This window comes from Anastrepha ludens, chromosome 2 (assembly GCF_028408465.1).
Source record: "Anastrepha ludens isolate Willacy chromosome 2, idAnaLude1.1, whole genome shotgun sequence".
Lineage (NCBI taxonomy): Eukaryota > Metazoa > Arthropoda > Insecta > Diptera > Tephritidae > Anastrepha > Anastrepha ludens.
Window position 1 is genome coordinate 166684694 of NC_071498.1, and position 25503 is coordinate 166710196.

The following is a 25503-nucleotide window of genomic DNA, read 5'->3' on the forward strand; positions in this document are numbered from 1 at the left end:
TAATAAAAAATTAAGAATCAATTTCCTTTTGCTCGATATGATCACCTTTTGCCTTGACTATGGCCTTGAGATGGTTCAGAAACGAATCGCGAGCTGCCCGAATGTGACTTGCAGGTATTTTGGCCCACTCGCGGACAATGGCTTTTTTCAGCGCCTCAAGACTGGTGAATCTTTTAGTTCGGACTTTGCTCTCCAAAATGGCTCGAAGAGAATAATTCATTGGACTCGTGTCAGGTGAATTTGAAAGCCATTGTGTGGGCGTTATGAAGTTCGGAACTTTGTTTTTTAGCCATTCTTAGTTCACTTGAGTATTGTGAGACGGCGCCGAGTCCTGTTGAAACTTCCATAGTCTGCCACCGAAATGTTAGGCTCCCCACGGTTTTAAAGCAACCTCCAGAATACTTTCCCGACAATATTTCGCATTTACGTTGACGCCAGGCTCGATGAAAACAATTGAAAAGCGCCCATATGCGGTTACTGTGACCGAAACCATTACCTGTTCTGGCGGCAAATGTTGCCTCCTGGTAGCCAATCGATGACTCAAATTTTCATACGAATGGTTCCTCAAATAAACCATATCGTTTTGGGAGCTTACCAGTTACTCAATTTCAAACATTTTCTCGTCAGAAAACACATTGTTCGGAAATTGATCGCTTTCGGCCAAGCGCAGCAACTCCTTCGCTCTCTCAAGTTTGACTTGTTGCTGCTTTGGTGCGAGATCATGCGCCTTTTGGGACTTGTAATACTTGACTTTGAAATCATTTTTCAATATGCGGCAGATGCTACGGTGAGATATTTTTAGTTCTTTCGCCATTTGATTGGCACTTCGTCGGGCATTTCGCTCAAGTCGCTTCTTCACTTTTCGAACCATTTCACGTGACGTTGCAGTCTCTTGATGACAACCTCCATGACGTTTCGCAATGCTCCAGTCTCTTTGTAATGAGTAATGGTGCGATAAACAAAAACTGCGCGAGCGGTCTGAACTTGGTTACACTTCGAGTGCCGGACCCAGTATATCACCTTGAACAAAAAGCTCCAGGTACAACCGCCAAGTCCCGCTCTAAATCAACTGATTTTAGTTCTAGTTTTTTCGTTTTAGGTTGGCATTTCTGCGATTAACATACCTCCTAAAATTCGGGGACTTTTTACCCCGGGCCCGGAGTTCTCAGAGGGGTCCGGACTCGAGAATAATTCGAATTATATGAATTAGACATAATTGTAAAGTGGCCGCATTTGCAAGTTTCCCCCGAGGCCCGGATTTGCTCTCTACGGCACTGGCTGCATCTAACAGTAAACTGGATATTGATTCACTTTTCTGTTGTTGAAGTTTACATGAATTGACTTGGCATTGCTTAATTTTATGTGCCAAGTCTTCGTCCATTCTTCAATAGCTTTTGTTGCAATTTGAAGTTTGGCTTCAGCTTTTTCAGCACTTTTTCCAAGAACGCTTCCTTGCATTTATTTTTTCCTGCTTAGAGTATTCGATTCCTTGTTTAACGCGAAATCACCTGTTTTCGGTTTTTAAAGTTTTGAAAATGGATTTGAATTTGCAATGGAGAGTTTGCATTAAATTTTATGTTATAAATGCAAAAACCTTAGAACTGTTGGGATACTGTTTTGGGTGCTCTTGGAGGTTTCCCATCGCCTGCCGAGGGGTAGGTGTTGGTGGGACCGTGCGGATATCGCCAAAAACATTTCCAAGGCTGAATTTTATCCAACATTCATCAAAAGCATCATTACTGAACACGAGACGTTGTTTTATAAATACTACCCGCAATACAAATATGAGACAAGTGAATGGAGAGCTTCGAGAAAACCACTCCCAAAAAAGTCATGTCGTGTCAATCACAAAAGAAAGCGATGGCTGCAATTTTTATGGACTACAATCACGAATTTTTGGCCAGAAGGTCCGACAGTTCATAAGGGCTAAGCGAGACGCGAATTACGAAAAGCAAAGGATTTTGTACCAATATAACCATTATTATCCGTAAATTTTTGATCAAGAACGAAACGAATAACGTCCAATCCACCAGCCATCGAACGGAAACGGGTTTACCTATTAGCTGAAAGGAAGTAATGAAAAATCCGAAGACGGTTCTGATGGCTATACCGAATATAGCCAGAAATTATTCGAGAGTTGGATCAAACGCTGACATACAAGGAGGGTTCAATAAGCACCCGTGTTAGATATAAAAGTACCATTTTTTCAGAAAATTTTTGGAAATATACATTTCTTCCAACGCTCCGGCCATTTTTTAACCCCTCCAAAAAATATGTATTATTTGTCGAACTCTCTACGCCTCTGTCTCGCCGATGATCTGCTCGTTTGAGCTAAATTTTTTTCATGCGAGTCATTTCCTCATGCAAGGAAACAAGAAAGCACGGTCCTCGCACTTTTCCCAATTTACGTACTTTCCCTGTTTCTAACAAAAAAAAACAAAAAAAACTCATTCCTCACATCGCATCAAGTGGCGACAGCAAGATGAAGCGGGCAGCCACGGTAATAGCGCAGGCACACCACTTTAGCGAAGTCCTCAACCATCAGTGCGATCCTTCTGCCAGAAAAATGTGGCACACAGATGGCGCTCCAAGCAGTAGAGAAGGCGTTGTTCCTAAGCAACGACTGGTGGGCACTCCCACTACTTAGGACTGGTAGCGGCAGGTTAATCACCTACCCTGTCAGAAATCAAAATAGATTAACGAAACCAACGCAAGACTGAGTCTTGTTGAGGACCTTTGCTCCTGAGAGTAGTGAAGAAGGGGGGAAAAAACAAGGGAACAAGAAAAGGCCACAGGGGTACAGATTGGGTGAATACGGGAGGTGCGGCAGCAATTCATAAGGCAGTTCATGTAGTTTGGCGACAACAACTCCGGGTGAATGTGAAGGTGCGTTTTCTGGGTGAAACAGCACCTTCTTCTTCGCCAAATACGGCCGTGTCTCCTTCAATTTTTTGTGAAAGCGATCCAATAATTCACTGTAGTATTGTCCTGTGATCATTCTTCGTTTTTCGAAAAAAAATCCATGAGAATTACGCCGTTTGCATCTTAAACAATCGTCGCCATAACCTTTCCGGCCGTTATGACTGTCTTCGCCTTCTTTGGAGCAGATTCAGCAGGAGAAATCCATTGTTTTGTTTCTTGCTTAGTTTCTGGTGTGTAATAATGAATCCAGGTTTCATCAACGGTGACAACTCGATGCGAAAATTCTTTCAGATCTCGCTTCAATTGCTCCAAACACTACTTCGAAGTTAACAACCGCATCCGCTTGTTGCCCTTCATGAGCAATCGCGGCACCCATCGAGCCGACAATTGTTTTCATCGCCAACTTATCATGTAAAATATTAATTGCCGCTGCCGCCGACACACCTATGGCCTCTGTTACTTCGTACTTTTGTTCGTCGATCAGCGAGAATCATGTCGTGGGCTTTTGAATGATTTCCTCGGCAACCACGTCTGCCGGATGTCCTGGTCGCTCCTCATCAAAAACGGGTGTTCGCCCACGTTTAAATTCGTTGAACCAATATCTAACTGTGGTCATAGATGGCGAGGCGTCCCCATAGACAGCATCCAACTTTGCTTATATCTCCTCGCAGTTTTTCCCATCCAAAAGCAAAAAGCGAACTACCGAACGATTTTCTATCTTCGTGAAAATCTCGAAACACGTCTGACTCGAATAGCTGCCAAATCCCATCGAACGTAGCGATCAGTCTGAAATTTGTTTTGGCGTCCTTTGATAGATGGCAGCACACGATGCTAGCACTAACTTCCCTCAGAAACACCATCTCTCTTATAACGTTTTCTGAACATATTACGGCAATGTTTTTATCAAGGTGGTATGCATATATATGTGCATGATTATGGCATAACTGAATAAAAAGAAAATATATTTTTAATTGATAAAAAAAAAAAAATATGTAGGTGAGCGACTCCATGTCAAGTGATCCAATTTTTGCTTTTGTTTTTTTTTTATTTATTTATTTCTTACAGAAGTACTTTGGTGCTGCCCGGATTCGTGGTCTAAACACTCCAGCCTATACTTAGCATTACAGCATTTACGACCCTCCTACCCTCAAGGGAAGAGCGGTAATAGGACGATGTAAGACAGGGCGAGTCCATTCATTCATACACATATGGCTCAAAGCTCGAGGTCAGAGTGAGCGGAAGTGTACACTCCGAACATCTGGGGATCTCGTTCAGTTTTCGGCTCCTCGACTACTGTAGTGTCATTCAGGCTGAACTGATGACAGCAATGAAAGCCGCGACACTGGTACAGTGTGATACGATATCCGGAAATGATAGCTACATTTTCACTGAGAGCCAAGCGGCGATAAAATCCCTCACAAAACAGTCGACAACCTCCAAGGTAGCCATGAAACGCCGCACATCTCTTACTGAGATGGCTGAGACATTTCATCTAAAGGTAACATGGGTTTTTGGCCATCGCGACATTGGGGGTAACTGTAGAGCCGATGAACTAGAGAGAGTGGGCACCAAATTGACCGATGAGTACATAGACAGTGACTTAGGGATACACTTACAAACATTTAAGCTACTCAACCTTGAAGAAATTGTAAGGAAAGAAAACGAAAGATGGCGCAATGAAACCACCTGCAAAATCGCCCGTCAACTGTGGCCGACTCTAAATGGTAAACGAAGTAAACACAGTCTTAGCACATTGATCTCAGTAATAACGGGTCATTGCCTAATAGGTAGACACGCTCAAAGGATGGGTGTGCAAACACATGACTTCTGTAGAAGTTGTCTAGATGAGGACTAGGAAGAGACAGTCTCGCACCTACTGTGCCACTGTCCTGCTCTATCCAGACGCAGGCTTACTATTCTGGGTAAACATTTTTTAATGAGATGGAAGATCTCAGTTCTGCAGAAATCAGAGATATTCTAAAACTTTTGAAAAACACGCACTGGTTTTAGGATAGATAGGGACAAGCTCCCCATGCGGTATCACAATGGGCTATGAGCCTGAGTGTGTCCACAGAACAACCGCTTCAACCTAACTAGAGAAGAGAAATAACAAAAATAATTAGACTACGACTTGGGCACACGCGACTAACACACGAATATTTAATAAAAAAAGACCTAAATATCTGCAAATACTGCAATACCTCAGCTCCAAATATCAAACACATCCTAGACGACTGTACACATTTTACAAACCACAGAAAATCACTAAACAACACAAAACCTACTGATCTACTTTTAAACAATTCTACAGAGAACATTATTAATCTTATAAGCTATTTAAATTATTGTAATATCTTAAATGAAATTTAGCTAACACCCTACATACACATACATACATACACTACATACACACCCAGTATATTAGCTTAAGGCCACAGTAGCCATAGCTATATGCTTTTTTGTATTTTATAGTTAACTATAAATACAATTGTCAATAAAAAAAAATAAAAAAATTCTTCTATCAGATAAGCTCTGTAAGCCTAAATCCATGGCTCCGGCTCTGGGGTCTACGTGGAATCCAGCGGGACAGAACTGCATTTTGCTCTTGGAATGCATGCATCTGTGTTTCAAGCGGAGGTGTATGCAGTCCAAGAAGCGATGAACTTTGTTGTGGAAAAACGATGTAGAGGCAGATCTATATGTGTCTGCAGCGACAGCCAAGCAGCGCTTATGGCCTTAGACAGCCCTCAAACCACATCAGGGGTAGTGAAGTCCTGTAAATCCAGGCTGAACTATGTCGGCAGGCATAATAGCCTGATGCTAACATGGATCCCGGGACACGTGGGTATCGCGGGTAACGAGACTTCTGACTCCTTAGCTAAGATGGGCTCTGAGGCCAACTTCTTTGGCCCAGAGCCCGCTTTGCCACTCCCCTCTGCGGCCATCACGGCCACGATTAGCAAATGGGTAACTACTACCCACAAGCGAGCTTGGCAGGCTGAGAGAGGCTGCAGATGGACAAAACTGATGTTACCTGTCATGTCCGATCGACTGTCGCAAACCCTTCTGTCATTAAGCAGAGGGGAGTGCAGACGGCTGGTAGGACTGATGACGGGTCACTTTCTGTGGGCAAAGCACATGGAAAGGTTGGGCATCTCAGACAGTGTACTCTGCCCAGCTTGTGAAGAGGAGGATGAGACGGCGGACCACTTCCTGTGTGTCTGCCCCGCCTTCGGTCGAACCAGGTTTGAGGTCTTTGGCACTGATGTGTTAAGAAGCGACCATCTTGGCTCCTTGGCACCACAAGATCTACTCAGATTTCTTCGGAGATCGGGTTGATTTAAAGAAAATTAAAAGGGAATCCAAGTGTAGTACAATGGACTCAATTAATGTCTGAGTGCTGCACTTGCTAGTTGTCCCGACAAAAAAAAAAAAAAAAAAAAAAAAAAAAAGCCTAAAGTTTACGCCAACTCAAATAATCGGCACAACCATTTGGCCAATGAAGTTTGGATAATGCAAACTTGGTAAAAATTCTTTGTTCAATTCTGTGCACTTCGTGTGAAAATTTTCAAGACCAATTTGAAAATTACTGCCATCAGTTACGTTACGGATTCTCAAAAACAGCTTCACATCATTCGCGAAAATTTAACTTTACGCATTAAGAAATGATTTGGTTCACTGCACCCATTTTTTCAAAAAGCTTCGTCCCAGTAAAAAATTTTTTCTTGGATATTATCTAAATTTTTATGTAATTGATTTATTTGTGAAGTTTTAGTATTCTAAGAAGTGAACTAATTTTTTTTTTTTTAATTTAATAATTGTTAGATTTATTCAGTGTTGACAATTTCAATTTTTTTTGAATTTGATAATTTTTATATTTTAGAACAAATAGCGGCAGGCTAATCACCTACCCTATCAGATATCAAATAGATTAACGAAACCAACGCAAGACAAGTCTTGTCGAGGCCTTATGCTCACGAGAGGAGTGAACAAGGAGAAAAAAGACGAATAACTTACCATAAAAACAATTTTTTTTGAATTGTTTTATACAAATATTTGGTGAAACAATTTTTATCTTGCCTGATTTGAAAAACACCCTCGCTCTAGTTTTTTTCTAATTTTTGTCATTAATAGCGGAGACCATGCTCAATAATCTCTACAAGTTGTTTGATGGACTTCCTATGACACTTCAAGTGTTATTCCAATACGTAGAGTGAACCAAAGAAAAATTACGTGTATCTGCTTGCTAACGTACGTGACGACGCTTCGGTCGATTTGCAAGGCGACGTAATATTCGATACGAGCCGTTCGATAGAGCAGTATTTAGTGCTGGTTTTGCATTGATTTGTCGTACGTGTTCGAATATTTTCTTTTAGGCTTCTGCTGCCTTTTTTATTGTGTCAGCTTTCGAGTCAATATTTACAGATTGTGTCAGAAAAAAGTTCCTTTTATTATTATTCATGAAGTATAAAAGATATATATTTAAATTTTTTTTACTTAAAAGTATGTATAAAACTGCGAGTCGCAATTTCTCAATAAGCCGTGTAGTATTCATCGTTGTCGAGTATAGCCTGGCTTCTTCTTCATGCTTTGAACCAGCTTTTCTGCGTAGCTCGTCGACAAGCAGGACTAGATTTTGCGAACTTGACTCACGAGTTGCTTTAAATTATGAACTGGCCTTCTGGCAAGATGCGGTTTCATAGTTCCTCACACATTTTCAATGGGGTTGGCGTCTGGGGATTGAGAAGGCCAGCCCAATACTGTGACGTCATTTTGTTGTTTCTCAATGTGTTTTTCTTAGAGCAGTGGTTTTGATGATGTGAGACGGTAGGATATGTTCGTCTATTTCAGTCGACGTTAGACGGTGTTCATACGTACATCTACATATTCCCTTTTTAGCAAGAGCTGAATGTGCTTGGCGTAGTCACAAAGAAGGCTCCCGTTTAAAAAGTTGGACGATCACTTTGTCCTGCTTTTTTGTCATCACTCGCTTCAAGCCGCCGTCGGAAAAGTCAACCTTTTTGTACACCTTTTACCGCTGATTCCACATCGCAATCAACTTTTTTGATTTTTGAATTACTTTTGCAGCCGCGACGTAAGATAATGTAAGATAATCTGCCCGTTCGAATGCGTGCATAAAAATACCGCCTCGAAACGCTTCGCGTACTTCTCACTCATTTTTGTTTGGTTGCGTTTATGGGAAAGTTTCGAACGACACTAACCTGAGTTAGCACTGGCGTCGTAGCGCTTGAGTGGGACTATTATGCAGAAAAAAGCAGAACGAAATATATCCTAAAGTTACAAGAAAAATCCGGTTATTTTCTTCTGACACAGACTGTAGGTTGCGCTCGTGATCGGAGCTACGGATAAACCAAGGACCACCGACTGCCCATTTAATATTTTATTCTAGAAACTTTGTATAAGTTGAATGTTACTTTGGTTGAAGCAGCCCCATAACTGAGCGCCATAGGACCAATAAGACCAAATTTGTTTGTATATAATTCTAATATTTTTTATTATTGGTGGGTACTGCTGATTCCTTTTCCATAAGCCAATACATATTTTTATACTTTAATTTTATTTCTTCTTCTTTACATGGGCGTTCCATCTTAGCTTGACTTGCTTTTGTTCAATTTAATATATCATTTATAAACAAAATAACTTGCACTGCTTTCCAATATGATGAAAAGTATTTTAGAGGCAGCCACCGTAGCCGAATGGGTTGGTGCGTGACTACCATTCGGAATTCAGAGAGAATGTAGGTTCGAATCTCGGTGAAAGACCAAAATAAATAAAAAGTGTATTCTAATAGCGGTCGCCCCTCGGCAGGCAATGGCAAACCTCCGACTGTATTTTTGCCCTGAAAAAACTCCTCATAAAAAATATCTGCCGTTCGAAGTCAGCTTGAAACTGTAGATCCCTCTATTTGTGAAACAGCATCCAGACGCACACCACATATAGGAGGAGGAGCTTGGCCTAACACCCAAACAGGGAGCATGACTTTGATGGCGACATATTTTCAATGAGTTAATGCGTTGGAAGTTACATCCTTAGATGGCTTCCAGTGAAAGCTTGGTGACCTTCGGTTCAGTGGAAGCGAAGTTATTGCGTCTGAAGTGTCAGCATGTTTGTGTCAGCGGTACAAAAATGAGTTTCAAACAAAGAGCTACATAATAACAAATTTAGTTTTAAAATCGTTAAAAGTTTTACCGAAACATTTGAATTGATGAAGAAAATTTATGCCGATGATTGGCGATCTCGTGCCAGGGTCCATCACATTTCAGAGATGGTTGTGAGGACACAAATGATAATGAACATACGGGCCGCCCAAAATCAGTAAACACCAAAATCTTCATCGAAATTGTTCTTAAATTTATCAAAAACGAACCGAAATCATCGTTAAAATTCATGGCATCGGAGTTCAATATCTCCAAAACATCGATTTATGACATTTTAACTAATCATTTGTGCTTTCGAAAGGCCTGCGCACGTTTCATTCTGTACAAGTGAAATGAAGTTGAAAAATTATTCAAAATTCAACATTCGAAAGTCGAGAAAAGACGAGGCGAGAACTTCCTGTACAACATTGCAACTGGTGATGAAATGTGGTGTTTCCAACATGAACCTGAAACTAAGCGTCAAAGTGTCGAATGGAAAGCCCCAGACGAGCCACCATCCAAAAATCGCGTTTGAAGAAGTCAAAAATCAAGTCGATGGTCATTTGTTTTTACGATTCCAAGGGAATTGTCCACAAGCAGCTCGTGAAAAGGGTCGAACCCTCAATGCAATTTTCTACATTCTTAGCGTTTTGAGGAAACCGGCGCTTATTGTTTGATAATGCACCATCTCATCGATCCACTTTTGTGAAAGATTTTTTGACTAGAAATCGCATTTCAACCATCAATCACTCTCCGTATTCGCTTGATAAGGCTCCCTGTGAGTTCTACCTGTTCGGAAAATTGCATTTGGACATGAAAAGAAAACGTTTTGCGTCTATAGAGGGCATCGAAAAGACTTGTACCGACATCCTGAAGGACATTCCGGATTTCGTTCAACGACCTGAAACCCTCTTTCGCTTTTAGATCGCGCAAAACAGTGTATCGTAGCCAGATAAAATGTTTCACAGTTTGTACTTAGTTGAAATTGCAAAGGCTGCACATTTTTTATAAGGCAAAGGCAGGCCACAACGTGCTTCGAAAATCATTGAGATATCTTCAATCCGCATTCCTTCTTTTATGTGGGTTGGACCGTTTTTTTGACTTGAGTATTTGTATTTGCGTGTATGCTAAGGCTGTGCCACTGCGACGATTTATGCCGAAGTCTGCTTTCCTTATATTCATGTAAAATTTTAGAAATATATATCATGTGAAAAAAGTGGCTTCCTACATCTGCGGTTTTCTGCAAAATTGCATAGTTTGGTGTGAAATCTGATATCCTTAGTATCCGCTTTATTAATTATCTTTGCTGTTTTTTGACCTCATCCGAAAATGTATAACCCCACACTTCGGCAGCATAAAATTGTATTGATCTACAGACAGCTTGAAAAACTTTCCTTCCAGCTGCAATTAATGCCTGCTTTGGCTGCCTTTTTCCTGCCTTAGAAATGTTTTACGAATGTAATTTTGGCGTAAATATGACACCCAAATAGCGATATTTCGCCACAGCTCTTACATCTTCGTCCAATTTCTCTAGTCTATATATCATAGCTTGTAGGATACTTGGATTATCTGCTAATAGCAGAATATCGACCGCAATAGCAGTAGCCTTGTATTAATGTTTTCAACCATTAGACCATTTCACAAATATTCAAATATATTCAGAATTTGTACCAAATTAGACCGTTAATAAATATAATTTTTCGGAATACCAGCATATCAGCACCACATAGCGGGAGTATGGGTGAACTCTACGCTTGTTATCCTTCGAATAAAGAATTAATGCAATTCAGCTAAACATTGAAGAAAATGATTCCAGAAGAACGACGTTTAGCATATTTTGACATTCAATAATTTATTTTTGTGTTCAGTCATTACAATAATCTATGCATGCCAGCATATGTTATTAAAATAACCGTAAACAAGCGTTATTACTCATATCCGAGTGAAATAAATAAATACTCAGAGCTATTGAAAAATTTGAGTAAAATGACAAAATGAATCTGTTCCCCTTAAACCACCGCTGAGTAAAAGTTGAGCTGTGCAGTTGAGAGAATAGTTCACGCCAATGAGTACAACGGTTGAGTGCCTGCTCAGCTGTCGCATATCAACCCACGTACACAATCAAGTGGTTGATAACAATGCTAGTGTTGACGAGCGCAAATTTTTGGAGGAAAAGAAAGCAAACATAGTAGCTGTTCTCTTTAACACTAAGGAAGGAGCGTCATGAAAATATGCTTGCTTACCCATTCACGCCAACAGCAAAGTAAGCCAGTTGGTTGATATGGCGAGCGCGTGAGGAAAAAGTGAGAGCGCGAGAGCATGCAACTGTAGTTGCTCAAAACGCATGTTAATGTTTTTGTTTTAACATCTTTTGTTTATTTGTTTTTCTTTTTTTGTCTTGCTCCTCAGCGAGCCATATGTTTCGGCATTTCGGAGTGAATTGTTGTTGTTTACATTTTGAAAGCATTTATGTGCTAGTATATATGTGTGAGTTTGGCGGCGCACGATTGTCAAGCATTGGAATGGTTACACGTGCAAACGAAGCTTGTAACGTTCTGGCGCCGACGTTGACGCCAACGTTGCACAGCCGGAAAATATGCTACAGACTCATTTTTTTCCTTTGGTTTGCTGCCCTTACTGCCAGCGCTTTGTACTTCGCGTATGCTGCGTTGGGCGCGAGCACGACAGGGAACGAACTTTGTCGGCGTTTTCGTGCCGAACGTTTGAACGATGAGCGAGCTATTAGAAGCGGTAACGTTTGGCGACACATCGTCGACGATGTGCGTTAGTAACGATGATATAAGAGGGTAGGAGCAACGCGAGTGAGTGCTTATGTGTGTGTGCGCTGTTGTTGTTAACAGTGGCGCCATCAACCATTCGCCTACTAATACCAAAAGCCACCTAACTGCGCTGCTGCGCCAAACAGCCGTTTATCGGCAACTGCGCTGTTAACGAGCAGACGACCAGCCGAACAAACGCACTCATATACACACGCACATACTTGCATGTTTGTATGTATGTCTGTACGTGTATGTAAGCTTGACGGGTTGCGTTTCAGTTTTGGGAGCACCACTGCCAGGCAGAAGAAGAGTGCGCACGAAGCAGCAGCGCCACATAACATCAGAAGCACAGTGTTAGACAGGCAGAAAAGTGTATCGCACGGCGCACAGCGCACAGCCTAAACTCGTATCGAATCGAATCGTCTCTAAATGCAACCAACGAGCTGCTGCATTGCAAGCGAATAAAACACAAACTAATTGAAAGCGTAAAGTAATCGCAAATTGATATAAAAAAGAAAAAAGAGAAAAGAAAAAAAACATCAAGCTGCCAAGTGAAGCATAAAAAGCAGTTTGTTATATAAAAAAAAACACAAAAAATTAACACACAACTCGAAGTAAAATTGCTTGGTGTTAAAGAAACAGAACGAAGCGGGATAGCAGCAGCACACAGCTGAAGCCGTCTTGCCGTTTCCATGCTATTGAATTGGTGATTTGATTCTTCTGCCTATAGCAGTAAAGAGTTTGAACTAAAGCCATAGGCCAAAGCAGTGAAGACGTTAACATATTTGAAGTTAATTTTTGTTTTCCTTTCGGTTGGTGCATATGCAACGTGAGGTGAAGTGAGCCACAAGCCGGAGGAAAAACGCAGTGAATACGGTTTTTTCCGTTTATTTTCTTCCATTTTTCCGGTTAGTGTGTCACCTATGATAATTCATGTTTTTCTATGCACGAATGTTTTAGTTAATGTAATTATAGTAATGTACTTTTCTTTTTGTTTTGGTGCAATGCTTTTGAGAAGCACTTTTTTGTCATGAATTTCTCCTTAATGAGAAAAAAGTAGTAATTAGTAGTAAAAATAGCTAATACATTTTGGGTTTAGAGAGTTGTGATATTTTGTTTGCTATCCAAAAATGCAGGGCTCAATATGAATTAGTGTAGAAATGAAGCCTTTTCTTTTAGTTTTCGCTGATATTAACTAATGTGCGCTTTCGTAAGTTATAAAATTATCCACTCCGTACAAATTGTGGCTGAAATTATGATGATAATTTTTTTATTGATTTATAAGAGACTCATAGGTATTTCGAAAACTGTTTTAAAATTTTTGGTATTGCAAATTTTTAATTTTTTGTTTGTTTTAGTTAAAAATTTTTTAGTTCGTTGTTAGAAGTGACTGAACATTTAATTTAGGATAAATTTATCAATGCCTGGATGCAGTCCAACTTGACTATACAGTCACTCACACCTTATTTGATGCATATACGATTTTTCTTTTTGTAAAGTGTTCTATATTTCGTAGTATTTTTTGGGAAAATGGAAAAACAGTGTATGCAGTTATTTTATTTATTTTGTTTTATTTCATTTCTCGGCATAAAATACGAAAAAGTGCCCACTCATTTCATTGTCCAAAAAAAAAAAAAAACAAAGACATACAGAGAATTCGGTGTCTGGTTATATCGTGAAAAAAAACGATATGTTATTTTACAAAAACTTATACAAAAACACCATCTCTGTATCAAATAAGGCGTGAGTGACTGTATATCACATATCACAAAAATGTCTCAAATGTAATGGTACTAAATTTTTTTCAAACTTTACTTCTTACTTACAACTTTTTACTGCACATCCCGGTGTATAAGTTCAACTCGACTGTTTTTGTAAATTTCGGCTCAAATATTTCTCTTACTCCACACGCTATACTACGCGTTACTATGTTGAAATATTTCTAGAACGTTTCTTCGCAAACAAAATATTTTAACTGCTGTCATTTTTAGTTCTATTTATTTCAAATAATAAAAAAAATACATAATAGTGAAAAAAATTTCAGTTGCAGTAACTCAAAAACAGAAACCCCAAAGAGTCCTTTCACAGTCGAATTTAAGTTATCCCGTGGCATACTTTTAGGTAAATTTGTATATCTTAGATTGACAGCATTAGACAAAGTGGGTGCTTTGTTACATAAATTGCTAACGGTTAAAGTTTTCTTTGTTGTGCTCTTTGAAATGACGACAACTTGCGCCTAAAAGTCGCTACCACTTTTTATTTATCACTTTTCCAACACTAACTCTTATCTCTCTTATGATGTGGCTGATAACAAAAGCTGCAAATGCTGTTATTTTTAAGCGTAATTATGTGACGCCCTATGCGCCAATAGGTGCTAAAGGAAACAATTATATGAAATGAAAATAATATTAAAAAAATAAATTTAAAAAATAATATAAAATAAAAATAATACAAAAATAAAAATTATATAAAAAAAAAATAAATAAAAAAAAATAATAATATAAAATGAAAATATTATAAAAATAAAAATAATGTAAAAAAAAAAAAATAAAAAGGATAATAATATAAAATGAAAGTCATATAAAAATAAAAATGATATAAAAAACAATAAATAAAAAAATAATAATAATATATTAAAATAAAAATAATATAAAAAAAAATAATATATTAGTATAAAATAAAAATAATATATAATTATAATAAAAATAAATAAATAAAAAAAATAATAATATAAAATGAAAATAGTATAAAAATAAAAATAATCTAAAATAATAAATAAAAAAAAAATATTAATATAAAATGAAAGTCATATAAAAATAAAAATAATATAAAAAAATAATAAATAAAAAAAATAATAATATAAAATGAAAATAATATAAGAATAAAAAGAATGTAAAAAATTAAAAGTATAATAATAAAAAAAAATAATAATATAAAAATAAAAATTATATAAAAAAATAAATAAAAAAATTAGTAGTATAAAATGAAAATAATATGAAAATAAAATTAATAAAAAAATAATAATAATATAAAATAAAAATAATATATAAATAAAAATTATATGAAAAAATAATAAATAAAAAAAATAATAATATAAAATGCAAATAAAATAAGTAAAAAATAATAATTATATAAAATAAAAATAGTATAAAAATTAAACATAAAATAATAGATAGCACATACCTATCTTCTATACTATTATATATAGGTGAATGTCTGTACGTTGTCCGCGCATCACTACGAAACGACAACACCAAATGACATACAAATTTTTATGCATTCATATTTTCACCCAACGAAGTTTATAGGCATGTTTTTATATTGGAACTCCCTTTCCACCGCCCCCAGGCCGCGCCACTACTCTCATTCGTCACTAATAATCGAATATTTGCTTAAATGTAATCTAAAAAATCTTAGTTTTTCCTATTTCCCACTATTTATAGCACACTCTAGACTTCATAATCCGCAAAGGCTATTCAACTATGAGCCAAATGCAAAGTTGAAAAACGGTTTGAAATAGAAAATTAATAAAAATAATTTTGCTTGATATTTTTTTGATTGGTTGTTTTGATTTTATTCAACGAGGCATAGCAACGGATGCCGGGTATTGTAATATTATGGTTATTAATAAAAAACTATTTTCTATGTAATTATTGTTTGTAATTCTTTTGTATGTATATCCTAAATCCCTCAAAACTACTCCTACGCGAGCAAGGCCGCGGGTTAAAGCTCTCTATACTTATGTAAAATTATTTATTATTTAAAAATATTCACTCATAAGTTTTCTAATTTCTCATTGCATAATTTTAAGCAGCATTTTTTTGCTAGTTTGTGTTAGAAAATTAAGGCAAACTCTGGCTATATATGGGCTTAAATTATGCAATGAATAAAAAGTGACATTTTACTAAAAGGTTTTCCAATAAGAAGTGTTATTTTGATATTTAAAGATATTTCTTAATATAAATGATCGTACGTTTATTTCATTATAAAGAGAAAAAATAGTGGAAAATAACATCACGCAAATGACCACCACGATCACGCTTACAGGACAATATACTTTTCATGAAATTTTCCATAACCGAATTGCAAAGTGGCTGCCCTATATCCTCGATAGCCTCAAGAATTCCATCTTTGAGAATTTGAATCGACCCTGGGCTCTGGCGTAGACCTTCTCTTTTACGTGGCCCCAAAGAAGAAAGTCGCAAGGTGTTAAATCACAAGATCTCGGTGGCCCATTGCGATCACCTCTTCGAGAGATAACACGCTGCGGAAACTTTTCTCGTAAAAGCTCAATGGTTTCGTTGCTTGTGTGGCACGTAGCGTCGTCTTGTTGAAAACAAAAGTTGTCCAGATCAATACCATCCAATTTCGGCCATAAAAAATCGTTAATTATATCTCGATAGCTGCGGGCTATTCAATATAACACCTGTTATTGGAAAACAATTTATATCACACATACCTATACTCGAATTATGTAAAATCCAAGGATGGTAAATGTAAAAAGAAAAAAAAAAATTTTTAATATTCACTCATATTCATGCATAATTTTAAGCAGCATTTTTTTGCTAGTTTGTGTTAGAAATTCAAAGCAAACTTTGGCTGCATATGGGCTTAAAATTATGCAATGGTTAAAAAGTGACATTTTATTATTTTTTATGTTTATACTCATTTACCGGTATATTTAATTTTGACTTTTTTGTAAAATTTTAACTTTTTCATACTATTTTTTACATTTTACTTTTTGAAAAGATTTTTACGTTTTCATTGTTGTTACTTTTGTATACAGCTCATACTTTTTTAATGTATTTACACAATTTTTACTTTCTCATATTATTTTTACTTTTAAAAAAAAATTTCTTTTTCATAAAATGCTTCCCTTTTTATACTTTTTTGTTTAATTATTTACCCAATTTTTACTTTTTCATGCTATTTTTACTTTTTTGTACTGTTTTACTTTTATAAAAGATTTTTACTTTTTCACACTATTTTAACTTTTTTATAGAATTCTGACTTTTTCATACTATTTTTCCTTTTCTATACTTTTTTTAAACTTAGTTACAAAATTTTTACTTTCTCATACTAATTTTATTTTTCTTTTCCTTTTTTTAAAAGATTTTTACTTTTTCTTTAAAAAGGTTTACTCCTTCTTTTTTATACTTTTTTTTAGGATTTTTACCTTTATACAGATTACACTTACATAAATAGCCATTGGCACAGACAATTCAACCATTAGTTTTTAGAAAATTTTTCCATCTGGGTAAATTCAATATTTTATGCCGTCGCTGCATAATTTTTTGTGAAATTCGAGGCAAAGATTATTCATACGCCGCCAAGTCTCTTATAGAAACTGATGGGGAACACATAAACAGGCCTCCATCCTTGCTGACATAAATAAATGGAGAAGAAGGCTTAAGCGCAAAAATCAAAAAGCCACAAGATTTGGGCCATTAAAAAAAAATTTATTTATTTCTATAATACTTAAGCACCCCAGTAAGTAGTAAGAATATTCCAAAACTAATTTGTTTTATTCAAACTCACTACAAACTGCTCGGCTGCTTGAAATATTGCGTAACTAGTCGCAATGAAAATTTAATAAAAAACAAAAAACAAAAAAAAAAACAAAAAAAAACAATGCTGCTCCTTTCACTCCGTGAAACCAGTTTTTCAGCGTTAGTTTATCTTTGGTAAATTTTGTAATCCGAGTTTAAGTATGCGACATTTTGCATTTATACCTGGTTTAACTGGAAAGCATTGCATAATTAGGAGTACAGCATTTATTTGCCTAAAATTATGCAATAAATATAAAAAAAAAAGTGGCGAGCAGACCTGCTTAAAAGTACGTTCATATATGCGTTAATTACCAATAAATCCACAAATTGAATCTATCCCCCCACATATGGCAGATTACCTGCAAAATTGACAACCAGCTGTCAAAACTGTTGAGAAAGATTTTTCTTCATAGAAATTATTTTAGTGGAATATTTCGGTGTTTTTGGTTTCATTAATTATTATTAATGATATGAAGAACACATAAGGAGAAGGAATAGCTAATTTAATTGCACAATTGGCTGCTAATAATAAGCAGTTGGAGGAAATTCCTGAACGAATTTTGCTGAGGTTGCACAAAATCATGGCAGCAATGCGCATGGGATATCTTGTATTACATTTTAGAATAATTAATAAGAGAACAAACGTTTATGGACACATGTTTTTTTTTTCTATTATATAAATGCATAGTTAATAATACCTAAAAACATTTTATTAGAATTATGTCTACAAACCTGTTTTCTTTGCCGGTATTTAGTTTTTACTTTGACGTTGTTTCTTTACACTCGTAAAAATAATGATCTACTACACAGAGTATTATTCAGGATTATTTTATAATCTCAGATTTTGGGAGAGAAATTTGGGAAATCTCGCTTTTTAATTACGGTTTAAGCACGCAAAAGTAGATCATCTTCTTACATGTGAACGTATTATAAATATCTATTTGCCACATTCATGCATTTTTGATTGCTGCAGATTTATTTTTCAAAATAATGCTATCAAGTTTTTATGTTAAATGCTACATTTATTAAGAAATAAAACATATTAGTTCAAGTTTATTAAATAAAAATTAATTATAAATAAATAATTAAAAATAAAAGAGTTATTACAAAAATAACAAAAAACGTCACTCTATGTTATTCGCTCACCATAATCAGTGTACCTACTTTTGTTAAAATGTTGTGGTTTATGGATCTATTAATATAATGCGCCTGTTACTCAAATGTGTTTGATTTGCAGATATTTTCTAAGGTTTTCAGATTTAAGAATTTTTTTTTTTTTTCTATGCTTCATTTACCAATTTTTGGCAATTTTGTTTACGTAAAATTCGGTGAACACAAATATTATTCTAATAAAAGTGGTTATTTATAAATTAACCTCTTGCGGTCGTATTTCTACTCTCACCCAACACAGCAAGGAGCCATACAAATATTATACTGTATTTATTTATAAAATTTACAAATCTTGTTTATCCTTCACAAACTTACATTTTATGTATCACTACTTTTTCAACGTAAATTACTTCCAATCAGTACGACACCTATATCCAAATACGACTGAAAAGGGTTAAAAGCTCAATGATTAAAAATTACAATTTTGGTATGCCCAGTCTTAGTATTTTAACTTTCATATTTTCAGTGCAACTTGGGATATAGAATATTTTGCTACTTTTTGTTGTATAAATTTAGTTAAACGAGCTTTAAGTGCTTTAAAATTAAAAAAAAATTGCTAAAATTTTATCACTCATCAGTTAGCTTGCGACTTTTGAAAGAGTACGGTTTTTATAGAAGAAACTATATATTTTCAAAATGTTTTCATATTTCGAGTCTGAAATATTCTACGGCACAAGCAGTAATTCAGTGTGGTCATACAAACATTTAAACGACAATTCTTGTCGACAGTCATTAATGAAATAACGAGAATATTATCACTAGACTTCTATCAGCAGAAAGCAGTTAAATAAATTAGGGAGCGCCTAAAAGATACTACACAAAATGACCTTAACGAATGCAGCAACGCTTATTGACTCATTACCAAGCGTAGCTGGCTGATAAATCTTACAGCTCAATAAAGCGCTTGGCTTGGTATGGAGTTCTACCTTAAGTGCTAGCTCATCAGTAGAAGCTTAAGCCACTGTAAGATAGATGTTTTGTTAGTCGCAACCACATCTGATGAGTACGAGATGAGTATGAGAGATGCATTTATATTTCCTGCATACAGATGCATAGCTCCTTGAAGGGTGCATGTAATATTTTCAGGACCGTTCTATTAGAAATATATTTAATTAAATATTAGCTTAGGGGAAAAGAAACCTATTATTTTTGCCACGACTACTAACATGACGGTCAACTTTGATTATTTCTGTGAATTTATCTACACTTTCGATGACGGGCCTGCCTGTGTGAGGTGCATTTTTAACACCAAAAATGCCTGAACGGCGTCGATGAAACCAAAGTTGCACATAGTTAGCCTCTGCAGTATCGGCACCATAAACACCATTCGCAATTTCACCGGCTTGGCGTGTATTTTTGCCTTTATCAAAGAAAAGCGGCCGCTGTAAAATGTACCCAATTTTCCCTTTGTTGACTTCCATTGTTTAACACCCTGTAACTCACAACTGAATGGAACAAACAAAAACTAGCAAAAGAAGTTTTTTAGTGTGAAATCTCACCTTGACAACGAGCATAAACCTTAAATTGTTTGATCGATACTTTACGAGACATCGATCACTGCAGCCCTTTACCGAGCAAATAATGAATTAATTATTTTATTTATTATTTACTTATTCATTTATTCAATAACTTCGTTATTATGAATTTTAAAATTATATAAAATTACTTCCATGTCACTGCATAATTTCGAGCAAAGCCTGTGCTTGTGACGGACAACTCACAAAATGACTACCAAATGAAAAATAATACCATAATTCCAAGGCACATTCATTAAAGGTGGTGGCACTAGACCAACAACAATATTTTGTACATTTGATTGGCATGGCAAAGTATTGAAAAAGTAGAAAAAAAAATAAAATGATAATTCGCCTTGCTTTATTCTGTGCTGACAGCCACATAGACACAGCAAAAGAAAAAAAAAACAAATCAGCTGATTTACCAACACCGCTTTTAATAGCCTCGCCTTGAATAATTAAAAATTACGTAAAAATGGGCTGGTGTTTGTAAATTTGTATGGCAAGTTCATACATTTTACAGTTTTTTGAACTGTCCTATTGAAAATTAAAGTTTTGGTAGCATGCCGCACTTCACAAAGTCCCAAATTCCACAATTAAATTCCTCGTATCGACAACAAAAACCTGAAAATCTTTTTATGTAGCACAACACAATATGAAATCGAAGACTTGCTTTAAACTGGCATAGGTGTCAAAAATAGTTGGGAAGCTAATGAAATTTACGAGTATTTCCGCTCTCCCATAAACAGATTCGCAAAATGCGTCATTAGCTTTGGAATTTTTTCCTTTTTTTGCTTAACATTAAAGTTTTTACAATTTCTAAAAATTAATTTTTCTGGCAATGCCCGCTGACTCAAATTAATTTAAAGTAAAGTGAAGAGAAGCGGCATGCGTTTAACCACCCAGCTTTTGTAGTGAATTTCAAATGGTATGAATTTTGTTCTCTATAGTTAATCTAAACATCCTTTAAGCTAGAAATATTCCTTGTCAAAGAAAGGGAAATTTAAATTGTTTTTAGTAGCAAAAAAACTGTACCAGTAATTCTATGCCAGTCCTTTAGGCAGTCTTGCTTACTTAAAGCATTGCGCCATGCTTTTACTCAACAAATTTCCGCTTGCTTATATTTTCTACATAAACTCAGTTTGTTTAAGTTCAAAGCTATCATAGAAATGGGAAAAAATCTACCTTTACGAACTAGCAAGCTGCTAATGAAATAAGAACTATAACCAGCTGAATGTACTGTGAAGTGAAAGTTGTAGCTCGCTGCATGCCTTCCGCCCTGGAAGTACAGGGAATGTTTAAATAAAACAAAACAGAGTTAAATTTCAGGAAAATTTATTTTATCTCCTTCAAAATATGACTTGTCTGAAGCAACACACATGTGCCAACATTTGACCCAGTCCTCCATGCACCCCTGGTAGCCCGACGAAAGAACGACCTTCAGCTCCTTCGTCGCATTCTTTTTGATCGCCTCTATCGACTAAAATCTCCTACCACGAAGTGATAACTTCAACTTAGGAAACAAAAAGAACTCGCACGGCGCCATATCAAGTGAATACGGTGCTTGCACGATGGTATTTGCTTGGTGTTTGGTCAAATAATCCAGCGCAATTTGGGTTCGGTGCAATGGCGCTTTATCATCATGCAAAATCCAAGAACTGTTTGCCCACATTTCCGGCCGGCCAGGCAGACACTAATCATCCGATGGCGCTAAAAAGTGGCAGATGTGTGTCTTATAGTCCTACCAACATAAGAAAAAATATGGATCGGTTCCTACGTGCGCGGTTCGTTTGAATTAAACATTCCCGGTATTTTCTGATTATGGGTAATGATCGATATTTCTTAGCTGTTTGAAATTTCCATGAGTTCATCCTATGAGTTGAATATTTTTTTGTTTTATTAATAAATGAAAACTACTTAATTATTTCAAGTAAATCTTTTTTTATTTCTCTACATAGTCTTCTTTTACACTTATAAGCTTGGTTCAAGTTTGGCAATCCCTGCCGAATAATTTAATTTGTCGAAGGCTGCAAAATAGCCATTCGTCTCTGTAGTCATCTCTGCGTTTGAATAAAATCTTTTTCCCGCTAGCCTCTCCATCAAATTGAGGAGTAAATAGCAGTCCGAGGGATCCGAGGGAGCCAAATCAAGAGGATAGAGGGAGCTGTGAAAGGAATTGGCATCTTATTTCCGCTGACCTTTCATAGGACATATCATCTTTTCTAAATTTTGGTAATTTGCACAGCTCATCTGATGAAATTCGAAGGGGATGCTTGCTCTCAAGCCTTCGTCACATACAGATGCTGACGGTCTTTCAGATATTTTGCTCAAGAATTGTACGGCTTTCGCAAAGAAAAATTATATTCAACAAATTTCTATGTACAGCCACTTTCTTAGATGAATGGAAATTTACAATAATCGCACCTTTTTTCAAAAGCAGATGAAAATAATTTCCAAGCTATCAAGCATCTCCAAGCTGTTGAAATGTATTTAAAAGACAAAACTTTATATTTCCGGCTAAGTTTTTAAATGGCCTAGCCAACATGGTTTTTAACTGGCTACATGCACTAATCTTGCTGTTTTTAGTGATTTCTGAATACCATTGCATTGCCCGGCATTTACCCTTACTTCTTTAAGGCATTTGACAAAGTGTCACACGAGATGCTAGCAAACAAGGTAGCTTTCTTGGGCTTTCACTTCACTTTCCTGCAATGACTTAAATCCTATTTGACGGATAGATGGTGTGTGGCAAAACCGATCAAGTTTTGTCGCTCCAAAAGTCGACTAGCATAAAAGTCTACTTCTGGTGTTCCACATGGGGTTAGTCTAGAGCCACTTCTTTTTGTCACTTTTATCAGTGACATAAAGGTATGTTTTTGCTTTTAAAAATTTCTTGCTCTTCGCGTATGATTTAAGCATTTTCTCATCTATTTACTAAGTCCCTAATGAATGCTCAGATTCTTCAAATCGTCTTTAACAATCTCAATCGATGGTGCATGAAGACGCGTCTGCCTTTGAATAAAAAAAAAAAAATATTTTCATTTACCATTTTCGAGGCGTCAGTACGTTTTTGACACATCCTACATGGGTGGCCGCCGTAGCCGAATGGATTGGTGCATGCCTACCATTCGGAATTCAGAGAAAACGTACCATAGGTTCGAATCTCGGTGAAATACCAAAATGAAGACAACGTTTTTTTAATAGCGGTTGACCCTGGGCAGACAATGGCAAACTTCCGAGTGTATTTATGCCACGAAAAAGCTCCTCATAAAAACATCTGCCGTATTAAAAAGTAAGAGAGCTTGAGGAATTCGGAACTTTTATTCGTTACGAAACCTTGCTTCAGTGTTCACATAACATTTATTCTTTCAAAATTGTACTCGGTTCTAGGCCTCATTCGTCGCAATTCGCATTCGAATTTTCTGATCTGTAAACCAATAAACTGCTGTTTGCGGCTCATATTCGTTCTCGCTTAGAGTTCGCTGTTAACATTTGGAGATCTTACGACCAACTTTCGAAAAATAGAATTAAGCGAATTAAAAAAATATTTCTAAAACAAGCATCACGTTCTATATTATATGATTTGAATCCCCTGTTCCATCTAATGATTCTCTACTAAAACGAATTATTTTAGAATCTCTAGAAAAGAGAAGCAAGGCAATACCTATAAATGCGACGCCGGAATGGATAGGACTTTATAGTACGCACAAGCACTAGCCAGGAAACGGAAATAAGCGCCAAAAAGTATGCATAAAAAAAACGCCAAAAAAATTAGGACCAAAAAACGCTCCAAACATTAGGCACCAAGAAAATATAGCGCCAAAAAGTAGGAACCAAACATATACTTCCTACAAATTTGCACCAACAAACAAGCGCCAAAAAGTAGGCAGTGTTATTTCTCACTAGAAATTAGCAACCTCAAGGAAAAACTCAGGAAAAATAGCCTAAAGTGTATCTAAGATATATATAAGGTATATCTCTCTATTTCTCTCCTTTTACTCTACGTTATATCTTTTTTCTCTCTCGCGGAACGAAAATGCCCAAAACGTTGCATGGCCTTGAAATTTTACTCTCCATTCTCGCTCGTCCATCGGCGCCTAAGAAGTTTCACTTCACACAAATTAAAGTAGTATTTAAAAATTTAAAAAATAAAAACACTGGGTAGCCTTCACCTCCACGACGTTAATTTTGAACGAATATCATCAGCTCATTATGTATGAATGTAGGTGTGCATATATTTTGTATGCAACATTCAATAATTTGAAGCCCAAGTATCACCTCAATAACAATTTTCCTCCATAACTATTCCACACGCATTTCCATTTGAATTTCACTTCGTACAAAAAATTATCCCTGAATGAGTGGCTGCCCTATTCCTCAAGCATAAGAAAATGCTCAGAAATGCACTTTTTTTAACTCTCAGCTATTTAAGTTACACAACACTTTAAAAGCACATTTCATTTACGCTCATTAAATTGTCTAGTTTGTCTGCTTTAAGGTGATCACTGGTCACGTATTTCCAAACCTTTTCACCTTTTTCGCATACTGTTTTTTTTTTTTGTTCGTATTTCCACTTTTTTGCTACACTTCTTTACACTCCGCTTTTTATGTATTTTTCACATACCAAAATCATCGATTTTCGTAGCATTCGCTCACTCTAAGCGCCAGCTGTCAACCCATCAGCTTACGTACCGAATCACATGCTTTACAGCCCGAAAGTATGCCACAAAATGTACTTTAAATGGGTAAAAGCAAAGCGGAACGGTGAGGAAAGCTGATGGTTGCGCGTGAATAAACAGAAATGAAAAGTACAACAAAAAAAAAAGGAAAAACAAATTGTGAACGAAAAAAAAAAAAATGAAAAGTTGTGAACGAAAAAAAAAAAACAAGCACAAAGCGAAATAAAGAGTAGTAGTTAAATAAGCAAAAAAGAAATGAGCGAAATAAAGTGCGATTCCGGTAAAAGTGGAAAGCAAGCAAATAACTAAGATGTAGCCGCATTGGCGCTGTACGTTACTGACATGCTGGGGCCACGCGCAGTTCACAAAGTGCGCCACTATCATCATCACCATCAGCAGCAACAATAACAACAACAACTTCATCATCGGCATTATTATCATTTACGCCGTTCACCCAGATCGCCGCCATTGCCACGCTTTTTCACTATATTTTTGCAAAACAGCAACATAAAATGTTTACGGATTCTTTTTTTTTCGCTTTTTTTGATGCATTGTGCTGCTTCTTCCTTCGTTGCCACCACTTACCTGGGTTTGTCTCTGCACTTTCTTCAGTTCTATTGATACCCGCGCATTTGTGCCCAAGGGTATTATAACTTTGTCCACATAACAGTTGTATGCCTGAAACACAAAGGACGTAAGAGAGATAAATAAATGCTCAGAATGCTGGGAGC

The 25503-nt window shown here is 36.3% G+C and overlaps 1 protein-coding gene across 1 annotated transcript in view; it reads right to left on the reverse strand.

Annotated features, from left to right (window-relative positions):
* Positions 1–25241, reverse strand: part of LOC128855660 (uncharacterized) — a 43861-nt gene extending 18620 nt beyond the window's left edge. Inside the window, exon 1 of the mRNA XM_054090748.1 lies at positions 25111–25241. Coding sequence (XP_053946723.1) covers positions 25111–25241 — 131 coding nt within the window. The remainder of the gene's footprint in view (positions 1–25110) is intronic.
* Positions 25242–25503: the final 262 nt, after the last annotated feature.